At 40.9% G+C, this 27650-nt stretch overlaps 1 protein-coding gene across 1 annotated transcript; it reads left to right on the top strand.

Annotated features, from left to right (window-relative positions):
- Window positions 1–1472: 1472 nt before the first annotated feature.
- tubgcp6 (tubulin gamma complex component 6) lies at window positions 1473–25022 on the top strand. Its single transcript, XM_086299211.1, has 25 exons — window positions 1473–1746; window positions 2139–2944; window positions 3110–3273; window positions 3883–4096; window positions 5424–5582; window positions 5914–6035; window positions 6194–6257; window positions 6359–6468; window positions 6615–6706; window positions 8728–8867; window positions 10750–10899; window positions 12383–12464; window positions 13082–13170; window positions 13329–13444; window positions 14280–14418; window positions 14495–14542; window positions 14687–16499; window positions 16937–17098; window positions 19210–19378; window positions 20043–20184; window positions 21807–22001; window positions 22595–22727; window positions 23397–23610; window positions 24103–24296; window positions 24504–25022. Exons 2-25 carry the CDS (start codon window positions 2159–2161, stop codon window positions 24593–24595), a joined length of 5589 nt encoding a protein of 1862 aa, XP_086155337.1. The 5' UTR covers window positions 1473–1746; window positions 2139–2158; the 3' UTR covers window positions 24596–25022.
- The last annotated feature ends 2628 nt before the right edge of the window (window positions 25023–27650 follow it).

Genomic DNA, 27650 nt, shown 5'->3' with positions numbered 1-27650 from the left:
TAAAATCTGCACGATTCCTGGCTTCTGTTCTCCCGCATAGGATGCTTCTTCACACAATGCAGCCAGCCTCTCCTTCTGCAGGTTAAGTCTCACCTCCACGTTTGAAACCTCCTAACGAGATTTGGCTTTGATTCTCTCTGCCTTAGGGACGGAGGAGGAGGAGGAGGAGGAGAACTTGGAGCAAATAAAAACAATGATGGTGTGGTGTCATTCTAAACAGTTGTTCTGATGAATAATTTAAAACCGCGCAGGCAGTTTCTGACTCCAGGGTTCTCTAAGCTCATATCCTGTGAGCATATTAAAATATCTCGTTGAGTTAGCTTGGATTTTCACATGTGGGATTTTATTAAGCTTAGTCTGAGTTTAAATTGGTTGTAGTCTACTTAACTATTGAGTCTAACGAGTAGTGAGGGGCGGCAGTATCTCAAGAAAACTGATTTACTGATGTTTAAAAATCACACACATAAAAAAGACCCTCAAAATGTTTTTAATTGTGTGATATACAAGTTATTATAGGCAATAATTAAAAAAAAGCCATCAATATCACTACATGCTTTTTTTAAATGTAATTATAACGACTTAATTAGGTGTACATACAGAGCACCTCCCACTTCATTTGTCAGATATGTGTGCAAGAAAAATATAATTAAAGGAAAATAACAGTCACGAGTACATGTAATTCTTCTGATTACTGCTCATGCTGGTCATTAAAGGGGTACTCTTTTCTCAAACATGAGGGACAAAGCCCACTTAAATCTAAAACAACTTTAGCTGCAGGTGATCCTTGGACTGTACTGCAAAACAAGAACTATCGGCAGGTTTTTCCGACAGGGATTACTCCTAGTCTTAGACTTAAAGATAAATTCAGCAAAGACCTCCATTGGGGACGGGGGTATGGTTAGTAGGCCTGATCCATTTCTGGGAAACTGAACCTATCAGTTTTGACCCAGGTCATTAACTGCATTCACACTAGGAATGCATATTTGTTGGAGGCTGCATGAGTGCCTGTCAACTTTTTCAGGAATCTGATCAGCGAAAAGAGGAGACCATATTCAACCATCAGGTCTGTAATTAGAATGTATTCACCCATAAGTAGTGGAAACCGCTTAGGTGTTTTGCTGATAAATCATTGAAATGGTCTATTTATAAACGATTTTACTCTCAAACAAGCAGAACTGCAGTACTGGCTGCAGTAGCTTTGAAAGTGTTTTCTCTGGATATCTCTTTTTTGTCATTTTAAGAGTTCTGTTCATTAATAATTATCGTCAATTACTTAAAAGTGTCCTGTCATAGTAGACAAAAGTACATTTTTCGTGTAACACCTGAATGCAGCAAAAGCGCGGTTACAAATGACACTTTTCTCATCCCCTGACAGACGAACAAAACGGACCAATCAGTCTGCCCTCTGCAGTATCATTAGCCAGTCGTTTGCAGAGGAGAACTTGATTGTCCAATCAGAGACAGGGGGAGGCAGATCTACTGTTTCTTGTTTCCTTGCGGCGGACGATGGAAGATGAATGAGGCGCCTAGCTTGCTTTTAGCTCCTAAGTGCAGCAACACTGCATATTAATTTGTAGCTGAAGTAAAAAACAAAAACAAAATCGAAATAAATATATAATTGGTCCGACTGTTATTGCGCTTAAACGTAGCTGGAAGGCTAATCGATGCAGAGGTACATTGGTCACAACAAACGGTAGCATGCACGGGAGGAGTCGCTGGAGGTGGATGCAAGGTTCAAATTTTCAGGTGAATTAATACATATAATACTATACCAAGAAGATAGAAAACTACAAGAAGGAAATATAGTTTTAGCTCGGAACAGCACAGGGCTTGCTAAAGAAACAAAAACATGCCGTTTGATATCGCAAACGTTAGCTAATAAGGCTAACGGTGATGCTAGTTAGCTGACACAGTATACATATAAAAACAGCCAGAGTAAGCGCACTATGTATAGGATACATACGCACACACGTACGTATACTGTGGTTTATAAAGGAAGTATTCAACAGTAATATGTCTACCAGTGTTGGTTGGACTGAGTTATTGTCTGATGTCTATGTGTTGTTAGGAAAACGTCTGTTATAGTTACAGTTGTTCTAAAAGCAATCACCTAAAACTTGTTTGTTTTACTCATACAGGCTGAGGCAAGAGAGCTACCATGAACCCAAGCCTTAACAACTGCATGATGCCCAGCTGTACCAGCAGCAGCATCACTGAACTGCTGAGTGCCCTGTGTGACTGCAGCCTTTCTGGGGTGTCATGGAAGCGCAGAGCACTGGGAGGAGTCTCAAGAGAAAGTTTCCACAGGGCTCTTAAAAAACGTGCCTACGGTGCCCTCCTGTCTAACCTGTTTCAAGATGGCACCAAAGGACCTGCACCAGGACTGAGTGCCACAGCTAATACACCACCGAGAAATAAAGTCTTGATGATATGTTTTGATTTACGTGTGGCTGGCTGTCGAGAGGAAGCAGAAAGGCTGGAAGAGCAGCTCGGGAGGCTGCCGGAGGGAGAATACTCTGGTTTGAAGGAAGTGGATGCAGTCCTTGACCTTCTTGTGAACCTTGCTGGGTCGGCACCTCCTCCCCCTACCTCGTTCAGCAGGGACTATATGAGAAGAGAGAGGCCTGTGCTGCGGATGCCTCAACCATGGAGCTACCAAAGTGAGGACTTGCAGAGGCTGGAGGCCCGGGCATGGGGTCTGGTGTGTGGGGAGGAATGGGGGACTTTGGAGAGTCTGTATGGAACTCAGAGGCTGATGGATGCTCCACCTGGCACAGGACTGCTAACTTTGAGAACAAAACTAGAAGCAGAAGAAAGATTTGAAAAGGAGACCAGGCTGACCCTGTTTGGAGCACTCCAGCACACTCGCACCTCAGACATGGACATAAGACTAGATCTGCCTCCAATCCCCAGTAATATTGATGTAACAGGGTTGGCGATACGAGTAAGACACCATATTATATCCTTAAGTAATATATTTAGTTTAGCTTAGGCTGTTTTATCATATGTCCACTTCAGCAGCTCAGCGTATTCATATTTGCACAGTGTTTGATTTAAATAATTTATCTTTGCATTGCTTTATGCACTCTCTCTTTGTTGTTCTCTGCAGGTGCCTCCTTGTTTAGATCAGTGTGAAGATGAGGGCTTCCAGTCAGCCTCCAACCTGACCCCAGACTCTCAGTCAGAGCCTAGCCCCATTCCAGACTTTGATATCTGGGAGGCTCTACGCACATTTGAGCCTGGAAGACGCCGCTGCTGGGAGTCTGTTGGCTGGTAAGTGATGTGTCAATTTGATTATGCTGTAAGCATGCCAAACTTCTTTTCGTATTTAAAAAAAAAACAGCTGTAACCCACTAACAGTTGTAAATCTAGTTCCTCACTATAATATGAGAGCAACTACTGATTCTTTTCATAGTTTTATTGTTCTGCCTTTTTGAAATAATTGATGGGTCTATAAAATGCCAGGAAAAAGCTGAAAAAAATATAAATAATGATAGATTGAATCATAGAAGCTTGCTTACGTTTTTGTAAGACCGAAGATGCCAAACTAATGAAAATGTGGAAAAAAAGCATTTTTGAAAAAAATAAACCAGTCTGTGTTTGGGTTGTGAGGTTTAATATAAATAAACATCTAAATGTTAAATGACAACAAAATCTGTGACATATAAATGAACAGAAATCCACTTTAGCTGGTAGATACTGAATTCAAGAGTATCCTGAATAAAACCAAAGCCTTTAGTTTAGAAAATGACATAATGACACATACACTATTAACTACAGAGTCATCAAGGTATTGGAGAGGCCCACTTGCTTAGTTTTTTTGGGTTTTGTATTTTTCTTCCCTCTGGAAAACTGAACTGAATGCCTCGTTTGTCTCACTAGCCCACCTGGAAAAAGGGAGTCTTTCTATCTAACAGAGGGAGGCAGGGAGGCCTTTGATCAGCTCTATCGGCTTTGGGAGGGTGAAATGAGGGTGGTGAGCACGAGCACACCGTCTCCTGTCCTCCCCTTACCCCTGGACTCCCAGAAGCAACTGGTGTCTGATCTCCTTAACGTCCTGATTGGAGTGGCTTCTACTACTTTTCCTCTCAACCAGGTGCAGTTCGTTATCTTTTATTAGTCTCTAAAATGCACTTTATTTGTTTTTTGTTTTTTTTTGTTTTTTAGTAGTCTGTCAGGCAGAAGTGATAAAAGTAACTAAAAGCGCCGTGACATGCTACAAATAGAAAAACAGATTAAAAGGAGAAGCTGGAATGTGATATAATGGGAAATTCGTGCATATAAACAAGCTGTACTGACTCATAAAATGTAACAGTGTGAAGTGTATGCTTAAGTCAGCTGCCTGATTAAATGATCATGAAATAAAATAAAATATTCCTAATTCTGAACACAAAAACCCAGGGGAGCTCTGCTGGTAGTTTATTGTTTCCCATTAAATTCTTATTTTTTGTCGGAAGATTATACTTATTTTTACAACATAAAGTGCATCCTACTTATCTTGTTTACTTCTCAATTCCTTATCTTGACTCTCCGGCATATTTTTATGATTAACATCAGTGTTTCCCTTTGGCTGACTGCTGCTGGTGGGGCCCCAGGGGGTACGGGGCAGACATAGCTTTTCCCACTTCCTTCTTTGTTATAACGACAAATCTCAGTCATTTGCCCCTGTTGTTTTACGCAGATTAACATTTGCTGGGAAGCTTTTTGTGCAGTTGCAGTAATGTGGCGAGTTGTCTTCAACTCGAGTAATGCAATCTTTACTTTGCTTCATTGCCCTGCTCTGTGCTTATGGTGAGTGGTTTTACACACAGTGAAGCCGGAGCAGAGGAGAGAAACAAGGATGGCTATAAATGACGGCAGAATGCATTAGGGGCATATGGCAGTGCAAGGAAATTAAATGTATTCTCATAAAATTGGCAAACCAAATAAATAATCATCACCCTCGCCCACTTTTGGTTTTTTGAAACTATATAAAGAATATATTGTATATATGTGTATGTGTATATTGTTATCTAAGTGAGTCCTGCCTCCTTCATTGGGTTGCCTTGAGGTCAAATTTTGTTTCTATAGTTACATAGGTGTTTTCTTTACTGCAAGTGCAATCAAGGCTGTGGATCAAGGCCCCCAGATGTGTGCTGTCTTGAAGTACTGTAAATATCTCTATAAAAAAAATCAATGTGAAAGAAAAAAATAACAAAAATAACACACAGCAGATTATGTGATGCAGTCTAAAATAATACCAGCAGAAGCCGTGCCTTCAAAAATCACCATGGACGTGACTCTTCTACAGCCTTGGCAAAATTCAATATCGAATGCACTAAAGACAGTCTTTGCTGCCGGGCTGTTTTATTGGATTTTATTAGACTGTACAGTTATTTATTGTGTTTTGTCCACCATCTGTCAATATGCGTTTCCCTTCTTAGAGTGTTCAGTTTGACATCAGGCCCGGTGTGTGTGTGTCAGGAGCCTCTCCAGAGAGCGTGTCTCGTCTCTTGGGGGAATTGGCCCAGTACGGCACCTATTATTTGAGGCTCAGCCGCTTTTCTCTGCAGAGTGCTGACAAGAAGGGCTTAGTCTTCCAGGTATGTTTGCATAAGCATCGTTAATACCACTAACGCTGCAAATTATTTCCTCTAAGTTCTCTGCTTGCATTGTACTGTTGTTAATAGTGTTGTGTTCAGAAATTGGAAATAATCTTCCTGAATGGGCACTTTGAGACAAACACATGAGCATCTTATTTGCGTACGCAGCAAAATAAATAAATACGTCTAAAAATATTATATAATATATAAAAACAGGGAAAGAAAAAAATTAAAGTGCCCTAAATGAAGCAGTCCATAGCAGGCAACAAAATCCAACACAGAAAGAAGTCCACATGCATTTTAATCTGTGAACATATATTCCATCTCTTAGGCTTTTACCGGTGGCTTGAGGAAGTATCTGCATTACTACAGGGCTTGCGTTCTTAGTACGCCACCCACTCTTAGCCTGCTGACCATTGGCTTTCTCTTCCGCAAAGTGGGTCGCCAACTCAGGTGAGGTCAAATGCTTTTTACACGCTGGTTTTCTGGTGTTAACTTTGTCATTTTGAACCTCCACCTCACTTAGTTGACAGTACAGCCATATCCTTTCAAAGAGGACCTTGATGTAAATATCAGCAAATCAAAAATGCTTTGCTTTCTTTTAATCTAAGATACCTGTCAGAACTGTGCTGTGTGGATGGGCCTTTGGGTGCAGGCCAGGCCACCTTCCCTGTGGTGAGTGCTCTTTTATCTGCAAACTGCAATATGTCTTCTATCACAGTTGTGTTTAGCCTATCAGATGAGTTGTCAGCTTAGTGCCGTGTGGCTCTCCTCAGGGTGTTAAACTGCTGTCCTACCTGTACAATGAAGCACAGAATAACTGCAGCAACGAGAACTACCCTGTTCTTCTTTCGTTGCTGAAGAGCAGCTGTGAACCTTATACACGGTCAGTTTCTATGCGCCCCGTGCAGACAGGCATCCTGAAAACAGCAAAATATATCCTATATTATTTTAGTGATATAGCTAAATGGTTGATAAATCTGTCTAAGAGTGACACCACTATTTTGTTTTGTTTTTCTGTGCCTCACTTAGGTTTGTGTCTGACTGGGTGTACAGTGGCGTGTTTCGTGATGTTTATGGAGAGTTCATGATCCAGGTCAATGAGGAATACCTTAGCTACAGAGGTGAGGAGACACAGTACTTGCACACACATATACACACATGTCACCGTATCAAAACCTTGGCTTCGGTCTCCAGGCTCTGAAAATGAAAAACCTGCCAGATACATAGTTGAGCAGAAAAAAATAGATTTTATTACAGCGTTTGTTGCCTAGTAGGATTTGTCCTTGTGTCTATAAAAGCTGTCATGACGTTATTGCACGATAATCAGTGGGAAACTGAATCAGATACCCCAGCTGGAAGAACCAGAGATATCTTCACTCAGTAAGCCATACAAATAAGTAGTGGTCCTTTATTCTTTTTAGCTGGTACAACTATTCTGGTTCTGGTTTAATTGCCATGGACACACATGGACCTGCTGAATTTATTTTTTGCTTCCAGAAAAATTAATGACTTTATTAATGACTTGATCCCTTGGGGAGACCAGAAGAGACCAAAGAGGCTTTGAGGCCAAAATAGACTCGTTTGTACTCTGCAGGATCTGAGGGACTTTGTGTGTCTCTGTATGTTGCTTTGCTCACACTGCTTTTCATTGTCATGTCTAATTTTTCATCTGTGGTCATCTTATCTGTATTGTGTAATGGCTTTAATTTCATTAATATCAAAACTTGAAAAATAAACATTACAATAGCTGTTTACTATATACAAATGTTGTTGTAGCTTATCTGTCATTTGATTGTTGTTGCTATTATCAGAAGATGAACAGCTATATATTATTTTTTTATTGTTAACAGTCCTGGGTGTAGTCCTTAAAGGATCAGAAAAAAAACAATAAAAAAAAAAAAAAAAGAAAGAAAAAGGCCAGGGTTCAAATCTCACCGAATCATTTGAGAATAATTGAATATTAGTCAAGTGGCAACCATGCCAACCATGCAGTGGTACAGTAAACAGTGAAACGAGACAACGTTCCTCCAAACCATGGTGCTACATATGATGTATAACAGACAATCAACGCAGGACTACATAAAGTGCAATGTGCAAAAATTGCAAAAAAACATAACAAAGACAGTGCAACACCAGACAGAGCGCAACGATACAGACACAAGACAGTGAGGACGCAAAAGTGCAATAGATGTGCAAAAGAGTGAGTATTGTGCAAAAAGTACGTTGGTGCATGAAGGTGTGCGTGAGTGTGTGTATGAGATTGTGCTTGGTAGTGACGTGTATGAAGATATGTGTGTCAGTCCAGTCACTGAGTGATTGATTAGTCAGTTGAACAGATGATTAACCACTAAATATTTTTGTTAATTGGCTGATAATTTAATTATTCGGGTAAGAAAAAAATGTTTGCCGTTTGATGGTATCAACTTTTGGATTTTGCTGATTTTTGGTTCTCTGGTTTTTAAATTGTTAGCCAGGCAGAATTGTACGTGAAAGCATCCCATTTTAGTTTATTCGTTTTTTGTAAACATTTTTGTATACATTTCTTTTTATTTCCATTTTGACAGTTACTCCATATATATACTGCTACATGAATCAAGACTGTCCAAATATTGTACGTCATGCAACACCCCATTCAAGGTCAGACCACCACCTCAGCTTTGTCTGACTAACAGGTCCATTTGCTCATCGGCTACACCTCATCAACTCCTGCAGCGAACCTCTGCACTTCACACTCTTGCTTTTTTGGAGGACACACAAATGTCATTGTTCTCCTCGAACTCCATCGGCCAAGGAAGCAATCAGCAGCTAAGCTTTCTTGGCAAGCCGCGGGCTTTCTGTAAAGAGCTCTGGAAGCCTCGTGCATTCATGTTCTCTTATACTTTTTGCTGAGGATCACTGAGCTAAGAGCTAACAATTTCCAAGAGTTAATTCAAGCAGCCAGAGTTTTGCCATGCCCCGTAAGTCATACTAATAAGGAAAAGTTTCAGCCCCAGCATGGGCTGGGTATTACTCCACCACCATTGCTTTTAAGATGTTTCAGTGCCGGGTACGATGTGCTGTTATAAGAGGCATAATGGACCACGAAAACTACTTACTCTAAATTGTAGGACAACATGTAATAGACATCTTTGAATTCCTGCAGACAAACACTTCTGGGTCCAAGGCTACACTCTGATCTCAAAGGATGTGGAAGATTGTGTGCCAGTCTTCTTGAGACACATTGCCAATGATGTGTATGTGTGTGGAAAGACTATCAACTTCCTCAAAATCTGCTGCCCACAGGTTTGTTTTGCACATTCACAGATCCACATTTATGTAGATATACATATATATAACGTAGATAGCCTTCTTAATTTGCCCAGTATAGAATTTTTGAGTCTTGTAAATACAGAAAACATGTTGAGAAATGGTTAAAAGTACCTAGCCATTTTTCCTCTGTTATTGCTGTTGATATCAATTGAACTGGCTGTATGTGCTTGATTATAAATGCCACAGTACAAATTCTATTCACTTGAAACTCCATACTGGCCAGAAATAGTGGAAAAAACAATCATTACTGCAACAGATGGGAACGTGGTCTCTTTGAAACTTTATTAATATGCTGTCATCAGAATTGTGATACATTTCCTGTTATTGTCAGGCAGATTTTTCATCTTCCATACTCATGTTTGACTCCTGCTTTGGAAAGAATAATATTGCTATTGGTGTCCTAGGTATCATGAAATATTACTTTTTAAATCACTCAGCTGGTTGTCAAAAATATTCTCCAATGGTTTTCATTAGTCGTATGTACACTGACAGAGTGTTCTTTGGTGGACAAACTATGCACCGTCAACATGGTTGAAGGGTGGTTGTTCTTTCTCTTCCTTACATTTATTAACCATCATAAATACACATCCTGATAAATTGAAAAAGATTAGCCTGCCAGTAAATTGGTCCGCCTCTTGTCAACCAGGAGTTGAAGCTTCAAATTCATTCACTTTAGTATCATAACAAGAGAATGTAGAAAGTTTTCACATTTGACCAAAAAGAACTTAAATTGTAAGTAAATGAATCACTTATATAGCAAACCAGGGGAAAAATCAGTAAAGTGGTGAAGTTTTCATGAAAATGTATTTTGCATAACTTCCCTACCTGCTGATTGCCCAGCATGATGTTTTTTACAGTCTGACCTCCATGACCTAAGCTGTAGGACCTTTGTTTCTAATTGGCATTCTGTAACTTTTCCTCTCTCTGTTCTTTCCCCTGATGCTTGAGTCTTTCTAGCCTGCAGGGTAGTTATCAATACCTAGGAAGAATTTATGGATTAAAAACACAAGAGTGAAGTGATGGGCATTAATGTGCTTACTAGCTGATATGGCACATGAATCCATGTCTTTAATTAAAGAAATACTTTGTTACCGTTATCTTCTGAATGAAATGCGTAATGCAATGTACAGCATAAAACCGATATGCAAAACAAGCGCACAAAGGAAACCATACATATTTGAATAAAAGTACAAAAACTGATTCATGGTAACATAATTACATGAAACAATCAAACGCACAAGAGGCACGGTGTGATTTAGATAAAAAAAAACAAAAAACAAAAAAACAACTCTCCATATTTTGTGAAGTGTCTTATGTCACAGGCAATGTAATTATTCATTTCTGAAGTCTTGGGGCCAGGGGATCTTTTGATATCCATTTTAGTTTTTCAATTTTGGCAGTAATTAATACAGTTTCTGAAGGTTTGACTCTGATTTAATCCCATGCAGTCATAAGATCATAAACGGGAACAAGGCCAGTTACAGTGTCTGCATTATGCTTTCTTCGTTAAACACAGTATAACAGATTTGTATGATGGAATAATGAACACTTTGATTTTTTTTTTTAAATTAGAAGCAGCACCACCATAACCAGGTCATTGCATAGCTTCTATTTCAAATTCATTCCCATACTGGTCTTCAACATCATCCTAAATTCATTGCTAGTTTGTGTTGTGCTGGTAGCTGTAAAAATGAGTTACATTTTCAGACAGCTGGTAACACATATTTTAATATGAAAGAAACTCTGGGGTTATAAAATATGTCAAAATCCACCAAATGAGTCATCCGAATTGATCCGTGAAATTTTTTTTCCCTCTTTTTATGATACTAAGATTCTGTCAACTGTGTGTCCACAGCACTACATCTGCTGGTCGGAGCTGCCAGTACCCCGCATCGCTGTCACCTTCTCTCTCCAGGAGGTGGAGGAGATTGAGAGAGACTGTGCAGTGTATCGTGGACGCATGGAGAGAATTGCAAAGCACAGTGCTATCAGCAGGGAGGAACAAGTAATGACACACATGGATATTCTTGTGCATCTTAGATGTCTGTGATGTGTTTTTCTTCTTCTTTTTTTCTGAGTCTGAGATTTTCTCATTGCTCAAAATCATCAGTTACATTTATGAGAGCTTTTCAGCTATATAGCCTAGAGTCGAGGCAGTGAAAAAGGAACTTTAACAAGACAAATCATTACCATAGACTATATGTAGTCCATATTTATATGGACATAGCCACCAAGATGCCATCCATTGGTTTGTGGACTAGCATTTAAAGCCTAAGTTTGGCGTTTTGGCAGTTGTCTCGCTAGGTTTTTGAAACGGAATACAACAACAGGGGGTTGTATCTGACTAAAAAATGAGGATACTGCAGACTTACACAATAGTTACACTGGACTACATGGGGCTGTCTATTCCCAAATGAACAGTATATGCAGATTTAGGGTTCTTTCACATTAATCTGTGAACACAGTTTAGTTTTGTATTTTTGTTTCATTAATTCATTTCAGTCTTTATTTACCTTTTGTTTCAATTCAGTTTGGTTTCCATTTCTGGACAACAACAACAAAGAACCTTTATTCGTCACATACGCTATCATACAGAGTACAACATGTAGTGAAATGTTCCAAGCAGACAGGCTGCAGACATGGCTGCACCATTTCAGGGCTTGGTTTTAGCATGGGGGGAATAGCCAGGACCCTTACTAGATACCACTGCCGGGCGGGAGTTGAACTTGCGACTCTTGGTCCAAAGGTGTGCAGTCTTACACTACCAGCTGGAGTAAATTTAATAGATATTTCAATACAAACACAACAGTTTGGGAAGGCAGTTGACTCAGTCTTAATACATCCTCCTTAGGCAGATTACACTAATAAACTAAAAAAAAATGTAATTTAGTTTTACTAAACTTATGGAAACTGTGATTACTGTCAAATAGCAGTTGATGGTTTCAGGATTGCAGTTAAGCAAATACAGTCCAAAGTTTTTGCTGACTGTTAGCCTGCATGCCAAGAAAGCCAGGATTGGTTAGTAGTAATCAGACTGAAAAACAGAAACCAGGACGCTTCCACTGCTTAAAATCTTGTTCTGTGATTCAGCAAATTCATATCCAGACAATGATCTTTTTACAGAAATTCCTTCTATGCTTTTTAGATCCAGAGGGTGTGTCCATCTTTTATATACAGTGTTTGATTACAGGTCTTGTCCTGTAAGTCAAAGAGAAAGGAGAACTTTTTTTTTCCGCTTTTTTTTTTTTTTTTTACATTACACAATCCATCAAAGTGGCACTGCTCTTCAAGTACAGAGGATTTCAGCAGCCAGTCATTAAAATGATGTGGATGAAGTCTCGAGCTTGTACTTGATTTAGTGTAACAACCTGGCTTGTATGGCGGATCTTGTGTGAGCCTCTGGCTGAGGAGGGGGAGGAGAGGTGAGAGACAGGGCAGGGACATAGATCTTTGTTAATGATGATATTTTTTTTTCTGTCTATTGTTAGGCCCTGAGGGCAGAGCAGGCACGCCAGGAGCTGATCAATCAGGTCAGAGAGTCAGCAGCCAAAACCCTGGAGAGCATCCGCGGTCAGTGTAACATTTATATACACACACACACACACACACACACACACACACACACACACACACACACACACACACACACACACACACACACATATACATACACTGTAAGTAGAATTTTATATACTGCGTGACGTACATGCATAACCCACATCCTGCTGGGTATACCTTTAACAAATGGCTCAACTCTAAGTATAAGCCTGATTCGCTTGTTGATTGCTAAATGCGAGAGCTTCCTTCAGCTCCATTCCCACCCCTCGGGAGAGCAGAGGAGATGCATGGGGCAATTGCAGTGAGGAAGGCTTTGAATACTTTCCAGTACCATGGGTTGTGAAATCTAATCATCACTTGCACAGTTTAGCTCTCACTCTTCACATCATTTATTACTTCAGAGGATGTGTGGCACTGTTGGGGGGCAGTGGTGGCTGGGTGGGGGGGGGAGTGTTCAGCCTGATGCGCTTTGCGTGTCTTGGCACGGGCATATTTGAGCTTGTTTATATGGGGCAGATGGTGATGTTGTCTTGTTTAAGTGTGTGCGAGAGGCAGACAAGAATGTTATGTACTTTTCTGTGTGTGTGGAGGGGTAAACAGCTCACTGTTATCTCCCCCGCCTCCTGTAGGACGCCAGGTGTCACAACGTCTGGCTGAGGAGGCCAAGAAGAGGGAGCGTTTTGAGGAACTGAAACAGCACCTGGAGCAGGAGCAAGAGGTAGTAAGACATGAAAGAGAGAGAGAGAGGGTAAAAAAAAGTGTGTGAATAGGAGTGCCTAGATTAAACTGTGTATTGTCAGGTATTGCATGTGATCCTCAGATAGTAAGAAAAGACCATGTGATAAACAGTAATGATGTATGTGCGTGTGGTGCCAGTGGAGAAGTGCAGCCAAGAAGAAGCAGGAGGAGGATGACTTCAGCTTTGCCAGAGAGCTGAGGGACAGAGAAAAGAGACTTCAAGCTTTGGAGGAGCAGCTGGAGCAGAGAGCTAGGTCTGACTGCCTTTACAGCTGTTAAGATTTTATTTGAAAAAACTATATCAACCTACTCATGCAAACATGATGGGACATCAGTTCTGTGTCCCGTGTTTTAATGTGCCAAATTTCCATAACTGATTCAGCACCATGAGCAAATAATGTGAACACTAAGCTTTTATTTACTACAATGACATGGCCGAGATCAGAGGGTACCATAGCTTAAAAAAAAAACACCTGTCATCTACAGCTTTTCCTCCAAACAGTTCACATCCTTACTTCTCCCTTGGTGCAACCTTTGCATTATTCAAAATATAAATACCTTCTAACTGTCCATAGATAGATAGATAGATAGATAGATAGATAAACGGATACTTTTTTGATCCCACAAGGGAAATTATTGTGTTTCAGCTGCAGGATGAAGAATAAAAAAGTAGTGCAGTTCTTGCTGTGCTAGGCAAAAAACTAAATTCTTTTCATGTGTGGATAAATAAGGCTTTTGTCAAGGAAAGCACAGGTTTCATGTTTTTGCAGGTCTTACTGATTAATTGCCTGTAGTTTGTTGAGGAATTTAGTTCTAATTAAAGCCAACACGTATTATAAGCACACAGGTTACCAGTACTCTCAGAGTCCCTCTAAACCACAAGCTCAGGTGGGGCAAACATTTTGGATACATCACAGTCATGCACAAATATGAATAAAACGTTAGCACAAATATAAAAAAAATCACTTAATGGTCAGTTCGGGAATGGCAGGGCCATTTATACAAGCATTTATTGCAGACTTCAGTAAGCGACTGAGGATAAGACCTTCAGCTACTTTAACATTCTTTTTTCCATTTATTTAATTCTAGGAAGGAGCTGATCGCTCAGTACAGCCGTCTATCGGAGGAAGCAGCTCGCAGAGAGAGACGAGCCATGTGGAGAGTGCAGCGAATGAGACTCGATGAAGCTCGTGCTCACTTTTTCAGGGATGACGGGCAAAAAACTCAGGTTTGTTACAAATGAATAGAAAACAAAGACATGTAACCAAAACTTTGTAACCGAACCTTTTGTGATTTGTTTCCAGGCCATACTGGAAAAATATCCCTTGGGTCAGGAGAGACCTCATTTGGAAGTAATGTCACCTGCTCCCTCAGCACAACAGATTCCTCCACGACAAACAACAAGCTAGTTTTTGAACATCCAGTCTTTTTTCACTTCATGTCACTTGATGTGTGTTCCAGAAACATAATATTGAATTGTTAACATATCTTGACAGGAATTTCCCACCCAGGAGCTGTCAGAGCAGCAGACAACAAAGGCTCAAGAATCTGAAGCTGTATCACCACCACACGATCTGCCTTCGCCAAAGATTGCACAGGTTACAGCGGACCCTGCCCTCATCTCTGAGGAAATTGACATCGGTGACTTTCTTCCCAAGTCTCCGAAGTCTCAGAGTGAGCAGGTAGATATGGCTCTACAGGAGATTGGCTCTGACCTACCCAAAGCCTGTCCTACAGCTCCACTAGTAGACTATGACTTCAGTGCCCCCTTTAGTCCACTTGAGGGTATCACTGGCCAAGCGTCAGTCCAGCCCAGGCCCCGCTGGGGACCTGTAGTCCTGCCTGACATGATCCAAAACCACTCCTTTCACATCTCCTCTGAAGAGAAAATTCCTCAAATCCAGGAAACTGTAACCAAAACTAGCCTGCTAGCCGGAGCCTCTCAGTCCAGCTCTCTAGGCCTGCACACCCCAGAGGAGTCTGAAAAGAGCAGTGTGTGCGCGCAACCTTCACAAGCCTCAGCACAGCAGGTGGATGAGAGTGGCTCAAATACAGGCAACGAACAAAAGGAATCTACACCTATACTCCAACAGGATGCAGAAACAGGGATTCTCGAAAGTAAACCAGAAGACAGACAATCCAAAGATGACGTGGTTAACAAGGCTCTTTCCACTACAACTGTGCAAGGTGACCAAGGTGATCACAAAGTCCTGACAAGTCTTTCTGATGATGGTGGCGTGGAGCCACAGGAGACAGGCGCTAAAGAGCAAAGCTCAGACACACACAATAAAGATGGAAAAAATATTCCTTTGCCAGACTTTCACAGGCCTCTCTCCAGTCCTCATTCAGATGTCAGTCAAACTTCACCCACCATCCATGGACATTCCTCTGATGCTCACATAAAGATTGGACAGTATGTATCAGAGGTAACTGCTGCACTTCCCTCGCAGAACATCCACGGCCATGCATCAGATTCACACATCAAAATTGGAGGTCATGTTTCAGAAGTCGATGCTCCTGTACCTTCTCCTAACGTCCATGGTCACGCTTCCGATGCTCACGTCAAAATTGGGGAAAACGTTTCAGAGTTTGTCGCTCCTCTTCCTACTCCAAATGTCCACGGCCACGTCTCAGATGCCCACATAAAAGTTGGGGAACTCATTCCAGATGTAGTTTCCCCTCTACCTTCGCCCAGTGTTCACGGGCACAGTTCAGATGCTCATATTCAAGTTGGAGAAAATGTATCGGAGATTGTTGTACCACTCCCTGCTCCCAGCATCCACGGTCATTCCTCTGACGCAAATATAAAGGTTGGTGAGTTTGTGTCCAACGTTCCCGAAGCAAAACCTCGTTGGAGTAAGCACGGGCACGCTTCAGACAGCACCCTTCAGCCAGGTTGTCTGGTATCTGGAGCAGAACCATCCTTGTCGCCTTTGCCTGGAAGCTCTTACGGACACTCATCAGACTCAGCGTTAGGTGTTGGGTGTGTAGTTTCAGGAGATGAGCCCAAGCGGTCTCCTCTGCCCGGCAGTGCCCACGGCCATTCTTCAGACTCAAATTTAGGTGTTGGATGTGTTGTTTCTCAAAGTGAACCGCTTCCATCACCGCTGCCAGGCAGCAGCTATGGACACTCGTCTGATTCGACACTGGGGATAGGCTGTGTGGTGTTGGGGACTGAGCCACAACCTGCCCCATTGCCAGGCAGTACTTATGGACACTCGTCAGATTCTTCACTTGGTGTTGGATGTGTGGTGAAGGACAAAGAAACTGGAAATCAGCAGAAAGTAAAGGGCAATGAATACAACAAAGGTACGAAACAAAGCCTGTGTTATACACATACACATTCTGTTGTGACATTCATGTAATTAACCACATGTTACACTCAGTAATTTTTAAGATGTTACGAACTCTGAGGATATAAAATTGAACCCAAGCTCTTTAGTGTTCATTTGCAAAATTATTATTCCTTGTATCCACGTTGTTGTCTCGGGGCTTGTAGTGGGGTATTAAGTAGTATATCTGAAGTGTATTACCCCTGTTAACCCTGTTTTCACATTAGCATTTTCATGTGAAGCTTAGCATAATCACCGTTTTATTGTAACGGCAAAATTTGTGTCACCTGACTCTTTGCATGAAGGTGTGAAAAGCTGGAAGTGTAAAGTGTTTTTCATGTAGTGTAAATTGAGACGTCACTGCAAATTATGTTCTTTCTTTGTAAAAAGTAATTAGTCTACACTTCTCCTTAGGTTTTGTGTCAGAATGCCCCAGTGAGCAGCTGGCTGAGGGCATGGGGTCCTGGACAACCTGTTTAGGGTTGTCCCCTGGAGAAAAGTCCGAGCAGGAATACCTCTTGGCTTTGGCTGCCCAATACCAGGTGGAACAGTATGAGGACTGCTACAACCTAATGGGTTAGTTGAAAATATCAAGGGCTCGAAATGAACGGCTCCTTTGGGACTTGTTTATTGAGGGCAAAGTGAAGTGCGACTTGTATAGGGGTGGGGGTGGAGGGGTGGGGTGGAACAGTATTTCTGGCCACATCTCGTGGCATCTCCTTTGTGTGTTGTGGATAAGAGGTAACATAATGTAGGTGCATATGGTGTAATTGATCAGTTTGTACTTGGCATTCAAAATCCAGCACAGCAGCAAAACGGAAACAGTTTGTTCCTATTTAAATGGCTCATTGATGTTTTTGTGCCCAAGAGAATATTTTCAATTTATGGCTTGTAGGATTTTGTTTTATAAAACCTTTTCAAATGCATTTTCAGTGCATTCAAATAATAAGCTTATCTATCCATTTTTAATACTATTTATATTAATTTGTGCCATTAACGAACCACAAATAATTCCTTTAAAACTGCTATGTTTTTCTTTTTGCTGAAAATGAGATGAAACTCAGCACATGAAGCACTTTAAGGCTAATCTGTTCTTGTAGAAATTAAAATAGCTGCAGCCTACGCCAAGTAGGCCTTGGGCACATCTTTTTAAAACATCATTTCAAATTGCAAAGAAGTGAAAATGTGTAACAGCCTAGTCTTGTGGTACATACTTGATGTAAATTAAAACAATTATTTTTACATGTTCAGGACTGTTGCAAATCCAGAGGCTGTTGAATATTTGCTCCATCAGCAAGCAAAGGTTTGCATAAAAAGCAGTAATATTTCATAAAGGTCTGCTTTATGCTCGGGTGGGATGCCTCGTGGCTCGGTGGAGTAATATCCTGTCTTGTTCACTCTGTGTTCAACATTCAGTCATGCTGCTATTATTCATCCCTGTTTCTGGAGTTACTGTGAAATCAGTCATGGAAATCTACTCAGACAAATACGTGTTCCACACCACTGAGCAAAGTCAGGAGCAATAATTTAGGAAGTTTTATGAAAGATATGAGGCTACGGAAAACCCCCAAAATGACAGGATCAACTTGCAGTAAATGCTATAGCTTTTCAAGAAAATCAAAGTGATGGTAATTGTATATATTCTGAATAATTTTTAATTAGACCCAATTTACTTTTCCTTCATTTTAATCCTATATGTACAAATAAATGGTTACTCCCAAAAGTTTCAAATAATAAGGTCAGCATATGTGCAAATAATCCCAGTAAGCCTAAAAGCTAAACTTCAGACAACTTTCAACACTCAGTTACTGACACATTTTTCTACTCCTGGACCTTTGTGATGTCACAGAGGGATGGAGCTGGTGGTTGTGACCGTGGAAGCCCCACTCACCTGCTTTTCCAACTTTGTAATGGCCAAACGGGCAGAAGAAAATAGGCTCTTTGAAAGAGCAGCCTTAAGGTTTCTCTCAGAAGATGACAGAGGCACAGTATAAGATACCAACTTCAATATTATTAATATGGAGCTGGAAATGAGCATTACAGAGCACCTTGAACTCTTTACCCCTATAAAGAAGATTTGATGTCCTCCCCAGGATCCTTAATGATGGGTTTTGACACCTCGGTATATATCAATAAAAATGTGGTTTGACGACCACTAGAATAGTTTCTGGATTTCTCATTTTGGTCCATAAGCAGGCCTGAAATATGAGAGAAACAGCTCAGTTCAGAAAACAGATATAAAGGTTACTGCTAGGAGGCTTTCAATAGGTAAAGAGTTAAGGTAGTAGCTCAGTGGCTGTAACAAACAAGTATAAGCAATATTCATTTATAGGCTTTGGTTCTCAATAAGTTGATTAATCATTTGGTTCATAACAGCTTAACCCTCTCAGGCTCAAATTAAACTTTTTGTTGCTAATGCACAACCAAGTCCTGCAGTGGTACTTCTGAGTAAAAAAACTCATAAAATATGTATGTGGGGTAATCAGGTTGTTAGTTTTTAACTGTTGCAAATCAGCAACGCCTGCCTTGAGAGGGTTAAATGTTTGAAAAATACATTTTGCTTGAGTCCATTTTCACCTACTTAAATGACTCTGGGTCTTTTTTTACACTTTGAGGCACGGCACTGTTGTTTGCAGTCGTCAGAGTGATATTTCCTCAGCGGCATGCCTGTCATCTCTCTCTCACAGCTTCTTCCCCTACGTGTCAGCTGCTGAAGCAGGTAACTCGGGGCCCCTGGGGCCTTCCTGTGGACCCCACACTCCACAGAGCCACAGACACCACAGCTGTCCAACTCAGCGAGATGGTTTCCCTGCCAGTCCTTATAAAACACTCTGTGACTGCACCGCTCATCACACAGTGAGTGTCTGGAAAAAAAAGAGTTTGTGTTAGAAAATGGTAATAACATCCTTAACAAGTGAGTACCGAGTGTCTGTGTTTAAAGCCAAATACAATGTTTAGAGAAATGCAAGTGTGAGTTTTCATAGATTCTATTCAGGCCACTTAAGCTGTAGTCGAGTATATATTCGGAGCTGCAGGAATAATAAGATTCCATCAGAACTCCAGACAAGCTTGTCAGTCTTCACCTGCAGTGTTCCTGCACCCCATGCAGTCAAGCCTTTGTGTGTAAAAGAAATGGCTTTCTCATCCCTCACTGCACACAGAAAGAGTGCCGAATATTTAGTGTTAGCTCGTAATTTTTATTAACACATTTTTATTCCATGCATAGACAATGCAGTGGAGTTTGACAGAAATCTATTTTCGACTCTTCCTTGCTAACTTCTGAGTGAAAGAGAACCTTCTCACAATCAGACTGTTTTATAAATGTGAATTGCTGAGAGACGATTTAAAGTAATGCCACATAGAAAGCCATCCACGGGGTGAAAAATAATATGCTGGTATATTCTCCGAGCTTCAGTAGGGTTGATGCCTGTACTGTCTACAACCTGTATGAAATTTGCAAGTCAGCACAAACTTTTCTCAACTTAACTTAGTCATTCCTTTCCTCACCTTCCATTCCCAGTGTATCTTTAGTGAACAAGGCCGTGGTGGACTACTTTTTTGTGGAGCTCGGTGTGGAAAGACACTTCGAGGCGCTGCGCCACTTCCTGCTGATGGAGGACGGCGAATTTGCGCAGTCCCTCAGCGATCTGCTGTTTGAGAAGGTGACGCTCTTTTGTGCTTCATATCTTTTTGTTGTCTTTATTTGAAATGGGCTGGTTGTCTCTTTCTCTCTGGTGTTGAATTCTAGCAGCGGACAGGAAAGAGAATCTCAGAGCAAGGTCAAATGCCCGGTCTCCATTTGGGAATTTTTATTTTTATTTTGTTTTATTTATGCTGCATGTATTAAATGTTGTCTGCTTGTAAAAAGCAGGCACGGGTAACCTTGAAAATTCCCCGGTCATTTATAACTCTAAACACAGTTTTAGAATGTATACGCCACAGTTAGATAGCAGTCGTTTCTTGCCTCATTACCCAGAGGGTCAGTTTCTAAGGGTTCGTATGTCCTCCTGCAAATGTGATTTAGTACCCTGGAGCCTGTGTGTGCACTGTGGTTCTGTCACATATAATCTCACAACATCGCTCATGTAAATTGCAATAACCCAATTTCCAAAAAGCTGCATCAGATCAATATTTTGATATTAGTAATAGACTTGGTGACTACATGTATATATGGGGGTTGGAGGGAGCTTTTTCTATTTTAAAAATGTCTAAAATACCACTGTTTGCTAACTGCATGCTAACATAGCAAGTGGATAGTACATTTATTGGAGTATTTAGCAGTTAAAGAGCCAGATTTCTTTTTAGGAGTTGGTGTTTGTTCATCTGCAGTCTCTGGACAGGTGGACACAATAACAAATAAACTATAAACGTTAAATAAAAGCACAACAAAATAATATTATATTCATGAAATCTTAAAAACTGTCCAGCACCACACCACCAACAAAACACATACACATTATAAAATCTTCATGTCCACTTTACATTCAAAGCCAGACTATGCTCTCAGTACTTACGTGGCTGAAAAAGCTGTAAAAGGTTTTAAAAAGATGAGCGCTCGGTGATTCGTGTGGACAGTTTTTTGGATGATGAGAAGAGATATTAAAAACCTACATTTTTCAAATTGGTCGGGAGCTTGTTAAGATCTTTAATGGACTTAAATGAAAAAGACGATTCTGCACAAAAGTGGAGCGTCTATTAGGATTTACCTTGAACACTAATGCTGAAGTTCTGCTCATCTGCTGTGAGCAAAGTTGTACAAATCTTTATAAAGGTGGCCGTGCAGTACTGCGAACCATTTTCAAACATCCGAATACAAAATTAGGTTTGCAAAATATTTAATATTTCATAAATCTCAAGAATATCACAGCGGTGATGCTGTTGTGCTTTTCTGTTTAGAGCTTTTAGGGCTCGTTCATAAAGAGAAGCAGGTTTAACTTTTAACCTTGTAAGCAATTTGTATCCAATTCCATCCCTGTTTGCTTGTTTTGAAGCACACGAAGCATCAGTGTGATATTTCTAGACTCTTTACTTCAACCTCTTCCTGCCAGGAATTAACAAGCACAGCCTTTGCTAACACCTTCTTGCCTTTCTGATGAAATGATCAGGTACACCTGTCTCTTGACACTCACGAGACAGAAGGTTTTGTTTATCCAGCTTAAATGCAGATTTCACTTATTATCACTCCTTTTTACCCTAAATGAGTCAATCAGCTCTTTCTAAATATGAACATGCGCCCCAACAACACATTACTTTTTTTTCTTCTTTCCCCCCATCTCCCACCCAGCTGGCCAGTGGCCAAACCCCAGGCGAGCTCCTAACTCCCTTAGTCCTGAATTCCATCCTCAGCAAGGCCCTGCAGTATAGCTTACACGGGGACACGCCTTTGGCTGGAAACTTCACCTTCGCACTTCGCTTCCTCCCCGAGACCTTCCACCCACATGCCCCGGACTCTCTTAACTGCTTGGAGCTGCGCTACAAGGTGAGGCTGAGTGTTTTAATGGGGTAAATGAGCGAGTACCCTTGCATGGGTGTGCTTGTCTCAGCCTGAGTGGCAGCTTGTCTGTGACAGCCTGTCATGTTTTGACAAACTGCTTTGGGTGTGGAAAATGAGCTTATCACACACTTAAATGGTTCAACTTCATAGATCGATTGGAGTCGCGTCTTTTAGGTGACATGCACAATGACTAATGCTGCACATATTGCCCTGAGTGTTCGTTCCCTCCTTTGGCTCTCAGACTCTTCCTGTTTTTGGTGGATCTCAGTCTTAACTGTCCTGGCCCACTTCCCCTCCTCGTCCTTCTCGCTTTGTTTCCGCACATTTCTCCACCCAATTTTTCTTCTACCTCTAACTCCTCTCTCTCACCACTCTGGCTTAACTTCACAATCCTCTCACCTCCTCTGTCAACGTCTCTGCACTCACACCTTTTTCCTCTCCTCCCCCACATCATCCATCACTCTCTCTTTACCTGTTTTTCTCAGCTCCTTTTTCCTTCACACTCAAAGCTCCACGTGCCGTTCTTCCTTACAGCAGTTACATTTTTTTCTTCTTTTTTTTCTCGCAACATCTCCCAGGTCGACTGGCCGTTGAATATCATCATCACAGACAGCTGCATGAACAAGTACAACCGCCTGTTTTCGTTCCTGCTGCAGCTCAAACACATGGTGTGGAGCCTCCGTGATGTCTGGTTTCACCTCAAGAGAACAGGTGAGAGGACAGAGCTGCTGATTCAGAACCCAGCTTGAACTCCAGGTTACCTCTGGTGGTTTATAAAATATACATGGAAGAGAATGTTGAGATTTTTTTATTTATTTATACAAAGCAAACCTCAGACCTGTGGGATTGTTGTAAAACCGTGTGCATCCCTGGGTTAGGTGATATTGATCAGTTAAAGTCAGTGTAGACTACATAAATGGAGGTCCTGATAGGATGGATAAAAAAAACCCCTAAATGAATTAATATTAATAATACAGAAATAATATTATGACTCAGGCAGATCCTTTAGTAGTTTTCATCTGTAAACTGGGTGAATGTCCCACATGCAGGAAATACAATCCACCAAAGTCTGTTTCATAAATGTAGTTTCAGCTATCAGTTATTTTCTGTAATGATTTATATATATTGACTTTTTGTCAAAAAGTCAAAACAAAACAACAAAAAAAGATGATTGCTACAAGTTCCCAGAGCCCAAAGTCAGCTGTAATAGCCTTTTGTTACACTAAGAGAATACAGAGAGCCTGGAGGCTTTGATTATTGCATTGATTTGATACCAGCCACAAATCCTTGCGTGTCAGAGTCTGTAACCAGCAGATGTTTATGTTCTAGGTCCTTGCAGCACTGAGCATAACTTGTTCTGATGGCCTTTGTGTCTCTCAGCGCTGGTGAAAGGCGCAGGTCGCTCGGTGCAGTTCCGTCAGCTGCAGCTGTACAGACACGAGATGCAGCATTTTGTCAAGGTGATACAGGGATACATCGCTAATCAAATCCTGCAAGTGTCCTGGAGTGAGTTCACAGCCAAATTGGCCACTGCCAACGACCTAGATGCCATCCACCGTACACATGCAGACTACCTCAACAGAGCCATCTTCAGGTGAGTGCTGGAACTGCAAATGGGGAAATGCCGCTTAAGTAATTATTGCCGTTTGATTTTTCTGTTGACTATGCATAGATTAGGTACTAGTTTTTGGGCAAATTTATTTATTTTAAGAGGTCAAGAAATAATTTAAAACAAGATCAAAAATTCTGAATGAAATACATTTTTCAACAACAAAAATCAGCCTTTTGAGTGATCACAGCTGCAGTTCAGCAGATTAACAACATTTCTTGAGGCTCTGTACGGGCAAAGCATGTCAAAGTAGCATTTAGCTCCCATAATTTCATCTAAAATTAATTAAACCTCCACGTAACAAGTTAATTAAAATTCCAGCTGAATCTGAGGCTAACTCGAACTCCATGAAAGATTTAATCTCATTAGGAGAGGTTGTCAGTATCACACTCGTATTTGTCAAACTTCAGCCCGTCTGAAAGTCATTCCGAAGTTTCTTGTCATGTCTCTTAAACTTTGCACTCGTCGCCTCTCCAGGGGTTTGCTGACGGAGAAAGCAGCTCCGGTCATGAACATCATCCACAGCATCTTCAGCCTGATCCTCAAGTTTCGGGCCCAGCTAATTGCACAGCCCTGGGACAAACAGCAGGGGGAGGCAGTGCACCCAAGCTTCATTGCCATGCAGCAGTCGTACAATACCTTCAAGTATTACTCTCACTTTCTTTTCAAAGGTAAGGCCAGGGAATGTTGTTTTGTCTGTATGAATGAAAGTTCAGCTTGTTTATCTTCCTTCTAAGCTCAAAGAGGTTTGTTAGGGGTTCACGTGAGGCATCAATAAATAAGTTAGTCTGTGCAGTCTTAGTATTTTTGACTTTGCTGAAAAACTGGTTTCATTGAGTGTAAAGCATTAAAAAATGTCTCTTCCTTTCTTCTCTCAGTGGTGACCAAGCTGGTGAACAGAGGCTATCAACCACATTTAGAAGATTTCCTGCTTCGCATCAACTTCAACAACTACTACAAAGACTCATGATCTTAAAGGAATCCTTTCTTCTAAAAAGTGGGTTTAATATGTCTGTAATTATTTTTTTACACCTTCATTTCATGACCAAAATACTTTTAAATCCTGCCTGCAGTATATTATAGGACATAGCTGTGACACTCAAAAGTTTTTAGGCATTCGTCCTGAATCAGTGTGCAGAATTTAATATGTACTTGAATAATTAAAAACAGCTTTTGAATAAATCTGTGCTGCCTGCCTGCGTGTGTGTGTGTGTGTGTGTGTGTGTGTGTGTGAGAAAGAGAGAGAGAGAGTGTGAGCGAGACTGAGATGACACTATTGTAATACATCACTTGCTGAGGTGTGCACACAGCTGTGTATATTTTTAAAAACTATAAGTGTCAGGTAAATGTACATGCTACAGCAGATGCTTTTCTAAATAAAATCTCTATTCTCTGGATGTGTGTGTCTCTGTGTTATACTTTTTAAAGTTCTTTTGTGGGATAAAGAAAATACAACATTTACACAAGTAAGAAAAATGACTCATGTTTATTAAAGGATGCATGTTTACACAGTTCTAGAAAATTAGGACAAATTAAGTGCAAAGCTGTACGGGTAGTGGCAACTTCAGCCTTTTACAAAAAGACAGGAAAAAGGGAGAAAATGCCATCCTTGCTATATTACAGAAATTTATTTTCTACAACTTCATAACCCACATTTTTACTGACTGTGCATTACTTACAAGAGAATGCAGCACAGCTGTAATGAGCGTAATGGGCTGCATCAGCCTCTATACACTAAGATTTCTTTTTGTGACTGGGTAGAAGCATTTAGAGCAAATCTCACCAATTAAGCCACTGCTCAGCAAAAGCACAGGCACCCGCTTATATGTGAATCATCAAACCCCAAACTACTCACTGTTGGCCACTGCACTAAGCACAATTTTAGTAAAGGTGTAATTAAAGTGCCTCTGCCGTCCCCTGAGAAAGGAGGATATTGGATAAACTGCTTTATCTATGCCGCATCAAACAGCCTGCCAGTTTGGAGTTTCCAATCAGGCCACAAAGTTAGTCGACGTTTAGGGAAATGTGCTTGGTTTCCTGGAACAGAGTCGGTGTTTACGTGTGTATTCTTCTGGCTACAAGCGGCACCACGAGTTCATGAGTCAACTCTGGGAACTCAGCCATTAAAAGAAAAAGGGGGAAAAAAAAAAAAAAAAAGCTATTCTGACAAATTGCCCAGATAGCAGTTGTTCCCTTGGAAGTGCGAGACTCGCTCTTCTAATGCTCTGGTGAGCTTGAATGTGCTTCTGACTACTGCACATTTCTGACAGGTGATCTGTAATCCTCATTACCAGTTTACTGCCTGAATCAATACATGCCATAAACATCCACACCAACTAATCAATTATCTCTCTCCCAGTGAATCCAAACATGCACTTCTTCATTTGGTTGGTATATTTAACCCAATTAACATTTTTGTTTGGTGCAGCCCACTTTTATTTAGATGGGTTTAAATTATGAGAGAATCTCATGATTATGAGATAGCGGGGGCGGGGTATAGATCCTGGAAGCTGGGAAGCTCTAATCTGCCTTTGGTCCTATTTACACGTTGCCTGGGTTAGTAAGTGTCATAAGCCATCTTAAACATGTACTTGATTGGACACTAGTTTGTATATAATGTTCTTAACAGACTTTTTATATCTTCCTCTTCTCGAATGTATCCATGACATAAATATTAAAATGCTGCCTGCTGTAAGAAGCTGAGTATTTACGCCTGACATCAGTGTGGAACGTCGCCAGCTTGAGTTTAAAATGTTCAATTTAGAGATTTCTGACCTGAATGAAAGGAAGCATTAGTCTGTCAATTACCATCTGCTACATGGGTGTTGATTTTTGTATACAAACAAGATCTACCTTGTCGGTTAAGTAAACCAGGATGGTCTTTTTTTAAACTTCCTCTAAGAAAACAAAAAGAAATTCTCTTTGCAAATCAAACTTGTAATTCCGATGCGTAGGGTGATGAGCAGTCGAACAATTTTTGTTAGTGCAGCTCCAAGTTCTAAATAAAATGTGTGACATGTTTCTGCTTCTGGCACGGCGATTCTGGCACAAACTGACTGCACTGGTCACCACGCTGCAACTTTCAAGTTCTACTTCCAGCCAGTTTCTTTTCACCTTTGCCTTTTCTAAACACGGTCACACACTGACACTGCATAGGCTGCCGCTGTCCATCAAGATTTGTGTCGCAGCTCAAACGGACTGAAAATGAACAAAACTGCGGCGGCATCCAGAGGGGGCGATGAATTTCACAGGTTGCGTTACCATTAGTTGTTCTGCTCTGATTAGCATTCATATGTAAAGAAGAGCAAATTGCTTTCCCCCCCACACACAAGTGCACTGTGGACTGTGACAGTTGAGTTGATTCTCTTTTAGCGTTACGGCTCAGTGCTCATAGTATAAGCTTTAATCTTCTGCAGAGGGAACTAGATTGAATGCCATTATTTAATCATGCACTGCAATAGATCCTAGCATATTGACTCTGGTTAAACATACATAGACAGATCATATTTACACGGGCTTTTGGGGAAACGAGCGTGAAGTCGTTTCTGGGCCGTTTCCCGCTGACATACAAATCATCTTAGAACTTGTTTACATAGGTAGCCGAGGAAAATGTCGAGCATAAAAGTAATTCAGTTTAGTGGGAAGGCTTAAGATAGCCAGGGTGCCAAGTCTAACTTCACAGTGGCAAGAGAGTCGAGAAGAAAATGTTTTGCCAAGTGTGTACCCTGCTTTGAGACACACATTACGAGGCTAAAAGGATAAAAATATTAAACTAGGCAAGAGTGGCTGCTCTAAGGATAAAAGGAGCTGATGTCATTTCAACTATCCTACACTATCATAAAAGTCTCCAATCCTATCAATTATTACATTCTGTGGTAATTTGATGGTGTTACACAAACACAAACCTCAAAGTGCAGTAACGTTTTCTTTCATAAATAATCAAGGAATGAATGCCAAAGTATTTGCGTAAGAGCCTCACATACGTGTTAACAAGCAAAGTAAGGTAAAGGGATTAAATTCTCCAA

The sequence above is a fragment of the Aulonocara sp. 'chitande type north' Nkhata Bay genome, linkage group LG7 (genome assembly GCF_057382095.1).
Source record: "Aulonocara sp. 'chitande type north' Nkhata Bay isolate Kocher_YH1m ecotype deep benthic linkage group LG7, A_spYH_male_GT1.1, whole genome shotgun sequence".
NCBI lineage: Eukaryota > Metazoa > Chordata > Actinopteri > Cichliformes > Cichlidae > Aulonocara > Aulonocara sp. 'chitande type north' Nkhata Bay.
This window is presented reverse-complemented; position numbering and strand designations above follow the sequence as displayed.

Excerpts from the sequence above, each read along its gene's own strand:
- tubgcp6 (XM_086299211.1), top strand. The coding sequence starts at position 2,159 with ATGAACCCAAGCCTTAACAACTGCATGATGCCCAGCTGTACCAGCAGC. Across the intron at positions 6,258-6,358 it reads GCCAGGCCACCTTCCCTGTG|GGTGTTAAACTGCTGTCCTA; the intron begins GTGAGTGCTCTT and ends GGCTCTCCTCAG. Across the intron at positions 12,465-13,081 it reads AACCCTGGAGAGCATCCGCG|GACGCCAGGTGTCACAACGT; the intron begins GTCAGTGTAACA and ends CGCCTCCTGTAG.